Source organism: Acanthochromis polyacanthus, chromosome 21, assembly GCF_021347895.1.
Source record: "Acanthochromis polyacanthus isolate Apoly-LR-REF ecotype Palm Island chromosome 21, KAUST_Apoly_ChrSc, whole genome shotgun sequence".
In the NCBI taxonomy this organism is placed as follows: domain Eukaryota; kingdom Metazoa; phylum Chordata; class Actinopteri; family Pomacentridae; genus Acanthochromis; species Acanthochromis polyacanthus.
In genome coordinates this window covers 12774070-12790883 of record NC_067133.1, presented here as the reverse complement: position 1 = coordinate 12790883, position 16814 = coordinate 12774070, and the positions used below count along the sequence as shown (strand labels likewise).

At 40.4% G+C, this 16814-nt stretch overlaps 2 protein-coding genes across 2 annotated transcripts in view; both read right to left on the bottom strand.

Annotated features, from left to right (window-relative positions):
* Positions 1 to 16814, bottom strand: part of tbc1d17 (TBC1 domain family, member 17) — a 278375-nt gene that overhangs the window by 245034 nt on the left and 16527 nt on the right. The gene's annotated exons all lie outside the window — the stretch shown is intronic.
* The window catches only part of syt3 (synaptotagmin III), a 36171-nt gene that overhangs the window by 6995 nt on the left and 12362 nt on the right, over positions 1 to 16814 (bottom strand). The window contains exons 5-9 of the mRNA XM_022195009.2: positions 15403 to 15511; positions 12605 to 12781; positions 6040 to 6166; positions 2568 to 2786; positions 406 to 526 (exon numbers count right to left, since the gene is read on the bottom strand). Of these exons, the coding sequence (XP_022050701.1) occupies positions 406 to 526; positions 2568 to 2786; positions 6040 to 6166; positions 12605 to 12781; positions 15403 to 15511 (753 nt within the window). The remainder of the gene's footprint in view (positions 1 to 405; positions 527 to 2567; positions 2787 to 6039; positions 6167 to 12604; positions 12782 to 15402; positions 15512 to 16814) is intronic.

Below are 16814 nucleotides of genomic sequence, written 5' to 3'. Positions count from 1 at the left end.
CAAGACATGAACTAAAAAAATTCCTTTCTGCTCATGTTTTGTATGCAAACTTGGTGGCTTTTCTTGCAAGTGAGGGTAACAGTAGTGATAATGGGAGTCAGAGTCCTTGTCCCTCAAGCAACACACTGCCTCTTGGAGCTGGAGAAAACAGCTTCTTTTGCTGCTAAATGGCGTAAAACTGGCACCACGTTTCCTAGTGATGTCCACATGTAAGAGAAGCTGCATGGCTTCATGACAAACTGTATGCGTGGCCGGTTATCACTCAAAATAATGTATAAACCCAAAAGGACTCAGGAAGCGGCATACATCACTAAAGCTGCTTTCTGTCATATTTTTCCTGCAAATGAGTTTCCAGTCCAGCTGCTTGCTGCAGGTCTGATGTGGGCGAGTGTGTTAATCCTTTACCTGAGAAACCAGTCAGGTCCATGGCTTTGAGGTTGGTGGCCTTGATGACTGTAGCAGTGAGCCTGCCTGCAGTGGGCAGGTAACACAGCGAGAAATTAAGCTCCCCGAGATCAGCCTTCTCCTGTAGGTCACCACACACACACAAACAGGGATCAGAAGTGGAGCTGGGACGCTGCGATCACACACACACGACATCAGACGGAGAGACAGCTCGGAAAAACACTAACTGACAGATAGCCTTTGGTTTGCTATGATTGTCTGTGGCCCGAAAAGAGCTACATCTGTGACTGACGGTGGGTGACAGCAGGCGTCCTAATGTGGACAGGCAGAGTGTTTAGACGGAGGGGGAGCGCCGTCACTGTAACTGAATCATATGCCAATCTGTCGAAGTCCCCGAGTGCAGGAAAGTGTTAAGCAGAGGCGATGATTCTCCAGGCTTTTTATATCTCCCCCTCCACTCCCATCCACTGATCTTCTCGCTGCCTGTGGTCTCAGTGGCACCGCAGTAATGACACTGGTGGTATTCAGGTCACACTGTGGTGTGATGACTCCTTAGTGGCTTTGAGGCTCACTAATCAATACTTCCCTAAGTGAAACACCGAAAAGCACTGAGACGCTGATGCCTTAAACTTATTTAATAAATTAAACGGCCATGCCAAAAAAATTTTAAGACTTTGCTCTATCTAATTTGCTAATAGCCTTCTATGAATATTTCATATAAATCTACTTGGACGCTGCCTAATATAAAGTTTGGATATGGCTGCAGTGCCTTTTCCAGTAATCTATCTGGACTCTCCTGAGCTGGTTTTTCACTTTACCAGACTCTGAATTAATCTATACTGCAGGCAATTTCCAGTCTGGGCAACTTCTGTGCATCTCCTTTTTATACCTTACAATCTTCAGACACCAGATGATAATGTGCATGTTTCTTTGATGAAAACAAAGAAACATGCACATCATGAAAACCTACTTCATGAAAACCTACATTTTCTACGTCTGTGAAGCCTGAAAAAGAATCTCGAGTAACTGTGTCACTGACAGAACAAAATTAAACAACCTTCTAGAAGAGCCAGAGATTGGAATTCCAAACATGTGAATTCAGATAGTTTTCAAGGTAAATTTATGTTTCATTTTCAATGATTTAGAACCCAAATTATTATGCAAGTAATTGCTTGTAAGATTCAAACTATTAGAGCTTTCCTTTGCTTTGGTATTTACATTTGTTGCTACAGGATGAGGTTAACACACTATTAAACACAGAAAAATCTGCACCTTTTTTTACATCTGTAGTTGTAGTACATTTTCTGTTTTTGTGAATTGAACATAAATTCTACTACACTAGGGCATACAGTAATTCTGTACTTTTGCACATATGCATGTATATTACGGTACCAAAGTTCCAGGTACTTCAGAAGATTTGTGTTCAAGGGAGGCATCTAATCTGTTCCAAATTCATTCTGCGGCAGCTCAATGTGCCCAAATACAACCAGAGTCATGTAGAACCACTTTCAGGAACAAAAAAGAACAAGACGTCCTGCGACAGATGTTCTGGGCCCCACAGAGCTCTGATCTCAACATCGTGAATTCAGTCTGGGATTATATTAAGACACAGAAGCACTTGAGACAGACTGAATCCACAGAAGAACTGTGACAAATCCTCTAAATGTTGAACAACCTGCCTGGAGAATTAGTGCAGTTTTAAAGGCACAGGATGGTCACATGAAATATTTTCTGTTTACTACACTTTATGTGCTAGTTCACGCAAAAAATATTCATGATTTTGCTTTTGAATGCATTCCCATTTTACTTTTCGTGTGTAACACTTTATCACAGCAATATTTATGTCTATACATATGGAAATATTTAGTGATCCCACTATTTTATTTAGTTTTTAATTTATTTTTTCTTTCATCCAAGTTGTAAATCACATTCATTTTCATAACTTCATGGGATATATTCCTGCTTGCGACCTCAGATTGAAATCTTCACTTGTGTCATGTTTGATCTGCTCTTTTTTCAGTTGCACTTATCACAGATTTGGCCCACAATTTCTACCTGGAATGGTCCAAAAATCACCAGAAGGCTCATTTAAATTTCAGATCATCTAATCTGCGGTGGACATCTCCTCCAAATGAATGTGGCTGCTTTCAGTTATTTCTCACCGCAGTGCCCTCCACGATGTCCCTCCAGACGGGTTTGTCCCCGCTGCCCTCGCTGAAGTCCAGCAGGTTGTCCACCACTACCTGGCCGATCAGGTCGTGTCTGGAGAAGCGGTCGAAGTCATACACAGAAAAATGCAGCTTCCTGGAATGTAGCTCATTCAGCGGCACGCCAAACTGGAACGTCTCGTTGAACACTGGGTTTAAGGTCTTTCTGTGGACCTGAGAGGGACACAGAATGTATGGGAGTACTTTAGATCGTAGTTGGAAAGTTGTAGGTTTAATACAATAGTGGGCAAATAAAACTGTGTTATTACAGGGAATGAGAGAGTAACTATAGATTACAAAGTATGTTTTACAGTCTACTTACCTCAACTAGACTATCATGCACATTTGCTTTCTCCTTATAATATAGATAAATAAAAGGTAATGTGCATTACTTCAGCTGGAATTACAAAAAACAAAAACAGATGAAATTTCAAACACCTCGCCACAGTATTTCTTGTACTTTATGTTTGTGAGTGAAAGCATATGTATCTGGCTCCTTAACTGTCTGTGACCTGATGACTTTGCAGCACATTAAAGGCTATTTTCTTCTTGGTTTTGACCATCTGATAACTCTTAGACTGGATTCTAAAACTGAAATATTGTTCCTCAGTGTTGTAGGAGTCCTGTGCATATGCAAATAATATATATAACTATTTCATAGATGCAGCTACAGGGGTACCAAGGGCTTTACAGAGATTTGCTTTCTTTCCCAGAAACATAAAAAAGTTAATTACAATAGGCTCTCAATGCTAATTTTGCTTTTATATTGGAACTTTGTTGTATTTTTCTTTTAATACGTCATTATTTTTAAAATATTTTTTTGCCGCAATTCTGTCCATTGGTGGTCAGCACTCTGAATTCATTCTCTGCCCTGTAACTAATAAATAACATTACTCTATTCTGCAATTTTTAAATACAGTTAAACCCAGTTATTTGTAACCATGTCAAATTTTGATTTATGATGAATTCTTTTTTGGGCAGCGGGTTTTTTTCTGGCTAGAAATTAGGCAAACAAATGACAAAAATGCTAAGACACCGTGTTCGAAATGCTAATGTTAGTAAAAATGTAAAAACAACATTCATCATTGAAGTTTCTTTTGTCACTTCATTTCCAGTCAGAAGAAGCCTGTTGGTCAAATAAAAGCTCACTATAAATGTAAGTTTATCTAATAATAATAATAATAAAGAGTTGTTGTTTTTTTACCCCTAATTCCTAATTCTCTTCTCTGCTTCCTTTCATATTTGTCTCTATAGGTGCCCTATTATTAATGCAGAGCTATGCTGAGTAACTACTCAGTAATTTGTATGCTGCAACCTACAGCGTTGCCCTTTAATATAACAAGTAACTCCATATTTGAGTCTCTCCCTCATTATTGCATTCCAGTCACAGACATGAGCCAAGGTTTCCTCACAGATAAATTCAGGAAACCAGCAGGTTGTTTGACAACAGTTAATGCTGTTTTGAAGCTGCATCCAGAATCCTCAAGAAATCTTACACTTTTTATTGCTATGAAAACTAATCTGTTGCAAAGTATAAAACATTTTCAGCCTGGTTTTTACAAAGTGCAAACTCCATTTCTTCAACCAAACTAACAGGGTATTTTTCAGGAGCTTTTTATTTTTTGGATACGAGTTTCAGCAATGATGTTTTTTCTTCCTTCTTTATTTTTTTGTTGTTGTTGCTTTTTTGTCTGTTTTCTGCTCCTGCAAAACCACCCCGCTCATTTCCAGTTTTATCCTCAAACAAACTGGAAACATAAAAGGCATCAATACCAGCAAACCTACGAGCTACCAGAGACTTGTTGACAGTCTGAGAGCCTTGATTAACTGCCTTCCGGATGAATCACATTGTGCTGGAAACAGCAAAGCAGACATCATTACATGGAAATGTCATAGAAATTGATCTACATTATTTCCAAAACAAGACATATCAGCACACAGAATAAAATTACAGAGTGGTTTGATTAATAGTGTGGCAAAGCTGCTGAAGTGTCCTTGGGCAACATAATTAACCTCTAACACACTGGCTGACCTTGTTCTTTCACCAGAGGGAGAAAAGTGAATTTCTGTCTTTTCCTTCGGGACCAAAGATCAAATCAAACCCACAGAAATGAAATCAAGACCTAAAACTAAATTTGAAATTTTGTCCTGGAACATGCAAGAGGTCCAGAAGTTCTTTCTCTTTACTGTTTTTGAAATATTTTCTATGTATAACTATGTTTACGTCAGCTCGCCTCTAGAGTGTGGAATATAATGCAGAAGCTGAAGAATTCAGTCGGATGGAATGTAAGTAAAGGAAAGCAAACTGCGAACGTCATCTGCAAATTTGTCTTCAACCTCATTCAACGTCCAACACGAAATTGTACTATTTGTTGATGTATTGGCGGATTTTATTTGCTAAGAAAGCAAATTCTATCAATCCTGTCATGCACTAAAGCACGTGATAATTAAAATGTGACACACACACGATTTTTCCCAATCCAACTTTTTGTCTCTGCGTGAGCGGCTCTGTCACTCCAGCTTATTAGCGCTTGATGATTACTTGTTAGCTTTGGATTAAACGTGCGGCTGATGGAGGCAAGTTATAGAAACCTCCAAGACGAGCCCCGGCGTCTACGCTCGCTTGATGTCTGTTTCTCTTTTGAAATTACTTGCAGTAATAAAAGCAGTGCAAAACACGAGTGGTGTAAAAATTCAATTGATTGAAATTAAATAATCACCTACACTCCAAACAAAAGAGGAGCCGTATTATGCAAATGACTGAAGGATTCATTCTTTTCAGTGGCTGAAGGGGCTTTTGTGATATGTAGTCGCACAAAAGACGAAACCAAAGGGGAGAAATTTCCAACTGGTACAGCTTCATTGTCACTGAAAGCTTACTTTTACACTTTTCTGGCTCTGTACTCAATTCTGACCCTTTTAAAGCTTAGAATTTCTCTCAGTCTCATCCAAATACTGTACAGACGTACTGGTGATATTTATGGATATAACACAGAAATATAACTCACATTTGTAAGGCCTCTGAGCTCATAAGTCTTGAGCTTCTCCACAGAGAATAAATTAGGATAGAGCAGGTTTTTTCAAGGGCTAAGGGTACATTTCCTGGTACTGAACGTCCGAAATGTACTCAAATATTGACTCAACTGTCCTCCAACACCAGAATAACACACAGGAGTTGAGTAGCAGTGCCCTGTAATAGTCTGGAGCACATTATCCTGAATAAATTATGCCCCAGATTAGATTAGATTACATTAGTGAAACTGTAATGATTCTCCACGAGGAGGCCGGGGCATCAGAGCAGGAGGAAACGGGCAGAAAGCAAACAGAAACATCGAGGGGATTCTTCATTTTGTGCTCATTTCGACAACATTAAGAGAGCGGTTTTCCACTTGAGGGTGCAGGTGAGAGCGGTGAGAGTGGGAGGCACCTTGGTCTGGAATTTCTTCTTCCTGTCTGGCAGTAGGTAAATCTTCACGTACGGGTCGGAGAAGCCGTTGGCGTCCTTCGCTGGCAGGTCCAAAGCTTTCAGTATCTTCACCACCAGCTGCTCCGTACTGAGACAAAACACACAAACAGAAACCCCCATTAGATTTCTACATCGTTGTAAAAAGGCATAAAGCCAGGGGTCGCACAAATTTACACACAAATTCTTCGAGACAGACGAGATCAGCCCCCACACACACTTACATCACCTGCGCACAGTTTGCACACAACGTGGGAGGTTGTGTCTCTCTGGAGTAGCCAGAATAGCACGTGTGTGTGTGTTTGTGTGTTGTCCCTGCAGTTGTATCACGGCAGCACTCTCAGCGAAGTGAAGTGTAAGCACAGTGAGCACAGATGTACAGCCGGTGAGACAGAGTCTGTCCGAAGCTGAGCTCATTAATTACCTTAACACAGTAGCCTTTATTCTCCAGTCACTTGGGTCAAATATACAGAGCTGTGGGTGCACAGAAGCAGAAAGGACGACTGAGTAATAGTCCTAATCTAACTGTTTCGTACTAATATTGCTCATGTATCATGTTGCTAATTTGTCAGGCACAAATGCGTCCAATTTGCTGATTTCAGCTTCTCAAATGTGAGAAATTGCAGCTTTTTCCTTCATATATATATATATATATATATATATATATATATATAATAGCAATTTTTTTTATCTTTGCTTTTAGACTGTATATCTGACAAAACAGGTCATTTCAAGGTTCCGTCTTTGAAAAATGGTGCACTTTTATTCGTTTTTTTTTTTTTTTTACGACAGGTAAGCCTAGAAAATAACATAACCGAATAACAATTTGTTGCTGCAGCGACACAGGAGAGATATATTCAAAATGCACACAAAATATATAAGCCACGCAAGCATTGGGCTGTCAGTGCCATCAGTGTTTAAACATTTATTAAATCGATTGCATATTTTTTATACATTTCAATCAATACTGCACTGATTATCTCAGCCAGCAGTTCCCAAATTAGTAGCTGCAGCTCAGCAAGAGGTCCTGAGATGAATCTAAAGAGGTTTCAAATGATAAAACAAAGTATTGCTAACAATAAACGTGTCTATTTTGGGATTTCCATTTCATGTTTGATGCTTTGTCCTTTTAAATATCACAAAGTTTTGCTTCTTAAGGGATCTAAAATTACTGGGATAAAATAATCTGCGGCCTGTTTGATCGACCACATCGGAGACATGGTTTTATATTACACTGCTGCTCAGGTTTGGAAACCGCTGGTCCAAAGAAAAAGTCCTTCAGGTAAATTGATTATAATGGGACATTTCAAATTGATTTTAAGTGCAGCACAAAGGATATACGTTTTGTTTTCTTCTTATTTTATTTGTAATTCGGTTATAAACAAAGTGTAGCTCAAATATCAAAATTCAAAAGACAAATTTATTGTGGCATCACTCCCAAATTGATAAAAATCTATTTTATTATAGCAAATAAATCTATCAGTTGAAGCCCTTAATGTAGAAGGATTATTTTACTCATAAACAGTGTAATAAGATAAGCTTGTACTTTGAGATATAACAGAAATATCCAGAAAAGGCTGAAACTAACTACTACTTTCAATAAGAATTCATCTTCTGATTATTTTCTTGATTAATTTAAGCATAAGTAAATGGTTTCCTTAAATTTACAGAAATTTCATTCTGTTCCACAATCCGGCATGAAGATATTCAGTTTACCATGATACAAAGCAAAATAAATTGATAAATATTGAGTTTTGCTGAAGTGCATTAATAAATATGTTGGGACTTTTTCTTAGTAAACAACTCAAACAATGAGTCAGATTGTTGCTGGTTATTTCTACACCATTCAACGAATCAACTAATTGCATCATCTCTACAATAAATTTGACTAATCTACATAATATTTTATGGAAGCCAAAAAAAAATATAGATTGTAGCTTTAGAATCACAAGCTCACTGTGCTATTTACTTAAAATGCCAAACTGGCAAGAATACTACACTCCCCATATATGTTGTTTGACATTTTCAGGCACAAACATATTTAAAGGGAACAAAAATAAGTGAGAACTTGAACTCTCAGCAGCTTTTGGCCTGAAAACAGCATTAGTGTCCCTTAAATATCAACCAACCATGCAGACACACGCTCACAAATGCACATGTAAGCAGTGTAGCCGGACTCCAAGTTATGCTTTGTCACGCACACATGAAAAGGCGGATGCACACGCCTGTACATCTGAACGCTCCATCACAGTGTCATGGCTGCATTTCCCACGCCGTTGAATATGTATTTAATTACCAGATGAAGATGAAGATGGCTCGGAGGCCTTTAATCAGACCTCGTTAGACTGTGTCTCCTCGTGTTAAGCAGTGTGTCAGCACTTCATTAGCTGCTTTAGGAGGAACACTGTGAACTTGGGGACGAGGAACGATCCGCAGGGCAAATACCAACAGTAACCCCAGAAGCTGTAACGTCTTCTGTCCGTGTGCACCGATCACACAGGCGACACGCTTGTCGGCAGCACAACCGTGGTCAATCCGAACACGCGTTTACCTCTGAATCACATCCAATTAAGGCGATTGGATAAACATGCCGACTCCGCAATCGCATCAAATCAGGGACAGGATGTAGACGGTAAACCGCATTTCCAGGCAAATAAGGATTTCAGCAGGAAAGGCCCTGACTAATATAAATATGTGTCTAATCTTTGTTTAATCCAGTATAATTTTGCGATCTGTTGATGGTGGAGGCTCTGCAGTCACCACGACAAACGGCGCCGCTCAGATGTACAATAATTGGAAGTGACAAGAAGCTTGTGCACCAAAAAAAACAAACAAAAAATTCCTCTCCCTGATCCTGATGAATTTTCCTGTATTTGTTATTCGGTACAAAGATTTTGCTGCAGGTTTTTTTTTCTTGCCTGCACTCACGTGTCTTATTACAGAACAAGACATGAGCCTGGACCAAAACCCAGGTTTTAACACAATCCCCGAGGCACGCTGCAGAGAATATACCTATTACTGCTCGAACAGAGAGTGAAATTCACGGCCTTATTCCTGGCAGACAATGCCCGAAAGCTAGCTGTTATTCCCACAGAGGAAATGTGTCAGCTTTTAATGGGATTGTCAATAGAAATGCCTTTCCCAGAGGATCTGAGGAAGATTGACATTGTTGTTCGGACTGTTACGCTCCAAACAGCAGCTTTCACACATTAACATACCAATCTTATCAACAGTCTCAACAATGTGTGCCTATCTACACACATGCTTGTTGTCTCCAACCTTTATTCTTCATCCTCCAGTCACTTCCTCTCACTCCTCTGGCTGAAACAGTTTCCCTCCAGTGTAATGACAGGCGACTAGGGAATGACATAAATTATCTGGCGGCCTTATAAATGGGCAAAAGTGACACATGAATAGCCTTCATCATTACCCTCCCTCACCGTCCAGCTCCCTTTGCTAATTCTCTGTATCTGTAACTTCCACTGTAACACAGTCTGGTGTTATTATGTGTTGACGGGGCTGCTGTTTAAAGTGGCTCGCCATATATAATTCATGACTGGAACGGCCTCTCTCTCCCTTTCTTTTCTGACCATCAGCACTTTCGTCCATTGTAATGTTTCTACATGTCGGGGCAGGCAGAAATGGGGACCGCCAGCTGGGCGACAGACAGAGAGCCGCTCACTCCTCCAACACCCCACCAGCATCCCGACGTTCACTCAGATTCATGCACAATCTCCCATCGCTCAGTCCTCACAGCATGGCACCCACCAAATTACGTCGTCAGACCCAAAATCATCCAGCAGAGAACTTTCAACTGCGCACCGTCCAAGGAGCAAAAGTAACCACAGAAATCTGTGCCAAACACCACATAAGACACATGCTAACATTTAATGTTTCTATTTTTACCTATTAATATTTAAGCATTACTGTAAAAAAAACAAATGGGCCCACAGTTGAGGCAGAAACTCTCACATCTCATGCCAGTGGTATGTTTAGCTTCTGTGTTTCAGAATGAGGATAAACCCAATTCTTGCCATCACAAACCCAATTTTATACTTCAGTGGAAGGTTTTCTTTTTGTGTCTACCGAAGAGGATAAACACGCTAGAAGATATTTTCCCAAGAAGCACCCCTTTCTCTGTTCTGAGCCATAAAGAAATCCGGCAAACCAGTGTCTGTTTGCAGCCCTCTGACTTAAGTGTTTGAAGAACTTCACAACCGCCGCTACGATCAAAGTGGTGCAGAAACAGACGCATCAACATTCACCGGAGCCAAACTACAGTGTGGCAGTTCCACCCAGCGCTGGATTATTCAAACAATGTTTAGGTCTTGTTTTTAAGGTTTGAATTTTCCACATGGTGCAATGTTACATTAAAAGCATCCGCAAAATGCTAAATGTATTTCCTTTTAGCTATTTTATAGGGGTTGCTCTATGAATGGAAGTCACTCCCCGGTGAACTTTATATAACGGTATGTGTTCACATTGTGAGGTGGTTTTTAGTGACATTTTACAGTGCACATAGTTCAGATTTGGAAAAAAAAAAGTCCTGCTCCTATTGGAGAAGGAGGACAGAATAGACAGGTTCTGCATGTTTTGTAAGTGTAGTTTCCATGAGGCTGTTTTCCACTGGAGGAACTTTCTGGTCATTTTAAGGCAGCACAAACCTTTGTGCAACTCCAACTGTAAGTAGCTGCCCTGTGGAAGCTCTTTCAGGAACATTTTTGGAGAAGAAAAAGCACCGACACCTGTACAGCTACTACTGTGAGGGCCTCAACACTGATTGGTTCATCTAAAAGAAGACAAATGCTGATTGGCTAAGTTCAGCAAGGACAACAACTGCCTTTCTCTGCATTTTTCTATATCCTTGTCATGTAGAAATCTTCTCCTTTTTAACACCTTCAATGTGAAACGTAAAAATGTTGTTTTGGATCGCTTAAAGTTGGCATCGCAGTCGAGGCTGTTGGATTCTACACTGCGATGGAAACAGAAGGGCTCAAAGTGCTGATCACAGGCCCAGCAAAGATCCCTGCCATGAATTCTTGCAGTGGAAAGCCTCCAAGTGTCTCTGTACTGTCCTTATTTTTTCCTTTTGTTCTCGCTTGTGTTTCTTAGAGCATTTCTAATCCCACTGCCTCCTGTCTTTACCCTGTCCTCCCTGTATCTGCCCCCTCGCCGGGTCTGTCAACCCGTCCACCTCCTTTGGTTACAGTTCACAAGTCTCATGTCATTTTTGCTGTCGTTTCCCTTATCATTTTGATTTCACCTTCCTTGTGTGACTTTGGTTATTTTGCTTCCTGCATATTCCCTCCACTGTGACCGTCTCTTTGTCCCTGATGGTTTTCACCTGCGTCTCATTACCTCCCCTGTGTGTTCAGTCCATGCTTTTTTCCCCCAGATCTCCTTGTCAGGTCATCTGTGTTTAGTTGCCTGTGTTCTTAGTCTGTTTCTTGCCGAGTGATCTCTTGCTTTTCTTTACTTTTTCTTCATTATTTCCTTGGACTTTGTCTAACCTGCTTCCTGAGGTTTTTATTACCTCAAATTGCCATCCTTGTGTCCTTCATTTAGGTTTTCTACCAACAGAAACCATAGGCTTATCTCGTGTTTCTATTTTGAGCCTCCTCTTTTCCTCTGTCCTCTTGCCTGTGACCCGGAAATCGATCTTAGTACACCATCTTAAAGGATATCTCAATTCCTAAAATGCATCTCGAGGAAGGAGGAAGGTTGTTGGAGGAGCTATGAGTGAGGATGCACAGTTTTGTGGATGTCTTTTCAGCACCCGTTATGTATAAAAGAGGTATGACTCACAGCGAAAATATACAAACCATGTCAAGAACAGCACTGACAAAATGTTTGTAATGAAGAAATCTTTTGAATTAAGAGATGTCACTTTATATTTTTACAGCATTCTCACATGTGTCATGTTTATGCGAGAGTCGAATTAAAAACCCAATAAAATATGTGAGATCTGTAAATTCTTGTCACATTCTGCCACATTGTGAGCGGAATTATGCGTAAACACACTCTGTAAGCCGTCGTGAACACTGTTGTGCTCAGAGATCATAAAATACAGCAGTTGGCTGGAACAGAACAATGGACAGATGATGCAGCTGTGCTACACGTCATATTTAATTGACGAGGCTTTAAAACGACGCCTCCAAAGCAAAGACGTCTCATTTTGTTAAATGCCTGTTACTCTTTTCTCCTCGTGTCTCCGTCTTGCCTCCTCCGCTCACGTCTCTGAGAGAAGTCGAGGAGAGGAGTTCAGGATGCACGAACTGAGAAATGAGATGGCGGACATAAATGCACTAATGAGTGCGTTTTCATTATTTTAATCGAGGCGCAGGATGTGCAGTTTTACAGACAGCAAATCAATGAGGGGCCCAAGTAGATGCTGTACACCTTCAGGCTAATTTGCTGGTGATGTAATAGCCTCCGTGTTTACAGTTAAACCTAAATGATTTATTAATTTTCCAGTTTTTACATAAGACGATGCTGACAGAGTGAGCAGATTGTTTCGGTGTAAACTTACTTGAAGGCGTAGCGCAGTAGGAAGCTGATCTTGCCGCAGTTGTCGCCCTGTTTGCCTTCGCCCTGGTCGCCTTTGGGTCTGTAGAGCTCCGGTTTGATCTGCCCGATGCTGGTTACCTGTTCCTTCTCTTCTCCATGGAAATCAGGGCTGGAGAGCTGGTGAGTCATGGGCTTGGGCCTAAACAGACACATAAGAGCTCAGAGGGTGAATATCAAGCCAAGAGCACCAAACACGCACAAAAAAGCAAAGCTGCTATGCAACAGTGTGATTCAGCAGATTCAGTTTACCCTCAGTTTTTAATTGCCTCAGAGTTTCCGCACCTTTTTACAATAATATTTGTAGCTGCATTTGTGTTGGTGTTCTGTGAAAATCTGAAAATGTCGGCTTCATTTTATTCAAGACGAACTCCGGCATAGAATGGTTTAAAGCAAAGTCCAAGAGGCTTTGCTTTTACAGAAGTGTTTATTAGAGGAGAGCAAGATTAAAGGCAATATTATATTCCTAATCTGATTCTTTTCAGTGCCTTTTCCAAAGCAGCATTTTACCAGGTAGAGGCCTTCTTCTAATAATGTACGTTTGTAATCAGTTCTGGTTTAATGATCACTAGCTGGAGGTAAAAGTTCTCTCTGGGGATCGACTGATATGGGGTTTTTGTTTTTTAGGGCCAATAGCAATGCAGATTGTTATTAATCAAGAAAGGCCAATATAATATTTGGAACTGGTATACACTCAACAGCCATTTTATTAGGTGCACCTGTTCAACTGCTTGTTCACACAAACAGCTAATCAGCCAATCACATGGCCATAAATCAATGCATTGAGGCATGTGGATGTGGTCGAGACAACTTGCTGAAGTTCAAACCGAGCATCAGAATGGGGAAGAAAGAGGATGTAAGTGACTTTGAACGTGGCATGTTTGTTGGTGCCACAAGAGCTGGTCTGACTATTTTAGAAACCGCTGATCTACCAGGATCTCCAAGGGATTACAGAGAATGGTTTGAAAAAGCGAAAACATCCAGAGAGGAGCAGTTGTGTGGACAAAAATGCCTCGTTGCTGTGAGAGGTCAGAGGAGAATGGGCAGACTGGTTGGAGATGATAGAAAGGCAACAGTAACTCAAATAACAGCTCGTTACAACCAAGGAATGCAGAATACCATCTCTCGCTCCAATCTTGAAGAAGATGGGCTACAACAGCAGAAGACCACACTAAGTGTTATGACTTTGATAAAATTATGTTTATGTACTGAGTTGATAATTCATATAACAACGCTAATGTGAGATACTAACAAGTTAAATAAGACACTTTTATTTGAGTATTCACAGAAGTGATGGGTCAGTTGAACTTTGGGACTCCATTACCCATGATGCTCGGGCTCAAGCAAGGGAATTTTGGGAAGTCAACAGGGCATACAAGTGTGGAAAAATGTTTAGTTTATGCGAGTAGCATGTTATACTGTGCCATGAGCTGAAGCTGCAGTTCCCCTTGTGTTCACTAAAGCAGTTTATGAAACAGAAGTCCAGACTCCTGTCTTTTTAAAAGTGACTGTGGAAGCCACTACACCAGGTGCTACTCCTGACAGCTAAGAACAGGAATCTGAAGCTCAGACAGGCTCACCAAAACTGGACAATAGAAGATTGGAAAAACTTTGCCTGGTCTGATGAGTCTCGATTTCAGCTGCAACATTCAGATGGTCAGAATTTCATGTAAACAACATGAAAGCATGGATCCATCCTGCTTTGTATCAACAGTTCAGGCTACTGGTGGTGTTGTAATGGTGTGGGGATAGTTTCTTGGCACACTTTGGGCCCCTTAGTACCAATTGAGCATTATTAAAACACCACAGCCTACCTGAGTAATATTGCAGTGTCCATCCCTTTATGACCACAGTGTACCATCCTCTGATGTCTACTTCCAGTAGGATAATGTGGTGGAACAGGAGATTCTGACAAAATCAGCAGCAACTGCATGATGCTATCATGTCAATATGGACCAAAATCTCTGAGGAGTGTTTCCAACACCTTGCTGAAAGTACGCCATGAAGAATTAAGGCAGTTCCGAAGGCAAAAGGAGGGGGGCAGCGTTTTACTAGCAAGGTGTACCTAATAAAGTGGCCAGTGAGTGTGCATTATATGTAAAGTTTTAAGAGTATGTGATGGCAGAGAATGTCATTCATAACCAGGCTTCTTCGTTAATAAGCGTGACTATAACCGAATATGTAAAATAGAAAAAGGAATGATTAAATTAAGATGCTCTGCTCTGTTTGTGTCATCAGCTGAGATTGAAAAGGTTGTATCCTGCAGTTCTGTCCACTTCTCTGTTTTCTTAATTTTTCACTGTTCTGTCACTTTTATTGTCCACTAAGGTCCATATTTTAAAGCATTATTAATTATTGTTTTCCAGACTCTGTTTCAGGTTGATCTGTGGCTGTGTTCTAACTTAGCCGGTAGCTGTTAGCATAGCCTTAACCACTGTGAGAGAAGCTCATGTCCTGGTTTGGGCTTCTCGTTTCATTTTTGCAGCTCCTGCATTTCTAAGACCACAGAGTGACAACAGACTGAGAAAGGGGGATGCATCACACCTGAAGTAGGGCATTTATCAATAAGCAGTCAATAAAAATGCTGATACCAATAATTGAAAAAATGACAAATGTTGACCACGATAATGAGCCAGGCTGATACTCGGTCTATCCCTAGTTCACTCCTGTTTTAATTAAGTTCTACATCTCTGAATTTTGCATGCAAAACACCAGCAACTAGCAGACTTAAATGAAGAACATCCAGTGGAGTCGCGCACTGACCGTGGGGTGACCTGCTGCTGGGAGTGGGCGTTGGGCAGGTCTTTCTGTGGTTGGGCTCCACCCTCTGAGTTGGGAACATCTGGAGACGTCTGACTCAGCTTCAGAGTTCCTAGCAGAGTTTAAAAAAAAAAAAAAAAAAATCTTCAGTGACTCTTTTTGAGCTTCTTGTTTTTAAGTGCTCCTCTGGTGTCAGTCGTAACAGTGGCACTGAAGACCAATGTTTTTGTCAGCATCATAGATCTCATTGATTGTATTACTTTGATTTAACAGGCAGTGATTTAGCAGCTGAGGAGGGGAGGGGGAGGAATGAGCACACATATTTACAATTGCACAACTTGGGCCAGCGTAAAAGAGAAGTGAAAGAAGGGTACATCCAACTGCAATGAAGGCAGTCAGCAAATATTTGATTTTGAATAATGATAAACAACCTGCGCCAGAGCTGACAGCCAGCGCAAATACAACGTCAGGATGAGAACTCACGTGAGCTGGTTTTATAAAATCAGATCCAAAATATCTCTCTGACATCAGAAAAAAACACTTTGTATCTTAGGTTATCAATCTAATCGGTGCTTTTTTTGCTTAGATGCTGAGCTTATTTGATTGTCTTGATGTCTTCAAGTTGCATCACTGAGCATCTCTCTGCATTTGTGTTGCGGCTGCAATGTGTGATTATTTTATTGACCGTATTATATTGCTGGTGCATTGTTTGCTCAGAACAACATCCGAAAACTGTTCAACTGTTGAAATTGCCAGTCTTCTCTAAAGTGTTGGATAATTTGGAATATTAAATTTATAAGAACGTAAGACAATGAAAAACAGCTGATTGAGATGCCGTCACCTTAATTTTCCTTGAAAATGACAAAACAATTATCAAAACCGTTGCAACTAATCAACTAATTCCTACAGCTCAGATTGTGTATTTATTTTTAATAGGGAAGCTTGTTCCCAGCAGCTGTTTCCTGCAAGCAAGCTCTGATAAAACTAGCTGCTGAAGAAGTAGCTAAAGAGCTAAATTCTCACCCAAAACAATCCTAATTCACCAGCTGGCCAGAAACAGCACTCTGAAAAATCTTCTGGTTGCAAACATGTAGCCTGTCACAAAAACTGATTAATGCAGCTTGAAGGAATAAGCTAATTAATCCTGAAAAGAAAATGCTGCTGATGTTTCTCGAAACTGAGAGACACATGAACCCTTTACCTGAGTTTACAGCTGAGTATCTAATGCGAGACAAGGCCAGAAAGATGAAAAGTACGATTCCATGAATGTGGCGACACGGAAAGAAAACCCATTTATATGTACAATAATGGTCAGCATTCATCACACTGGTGCAGCAACGACAAATTATTTTCACAGTATGTACGTAAATGTATTAAACTCTGAGTATATTAAAATGAGAGGTTATTGATGGAGG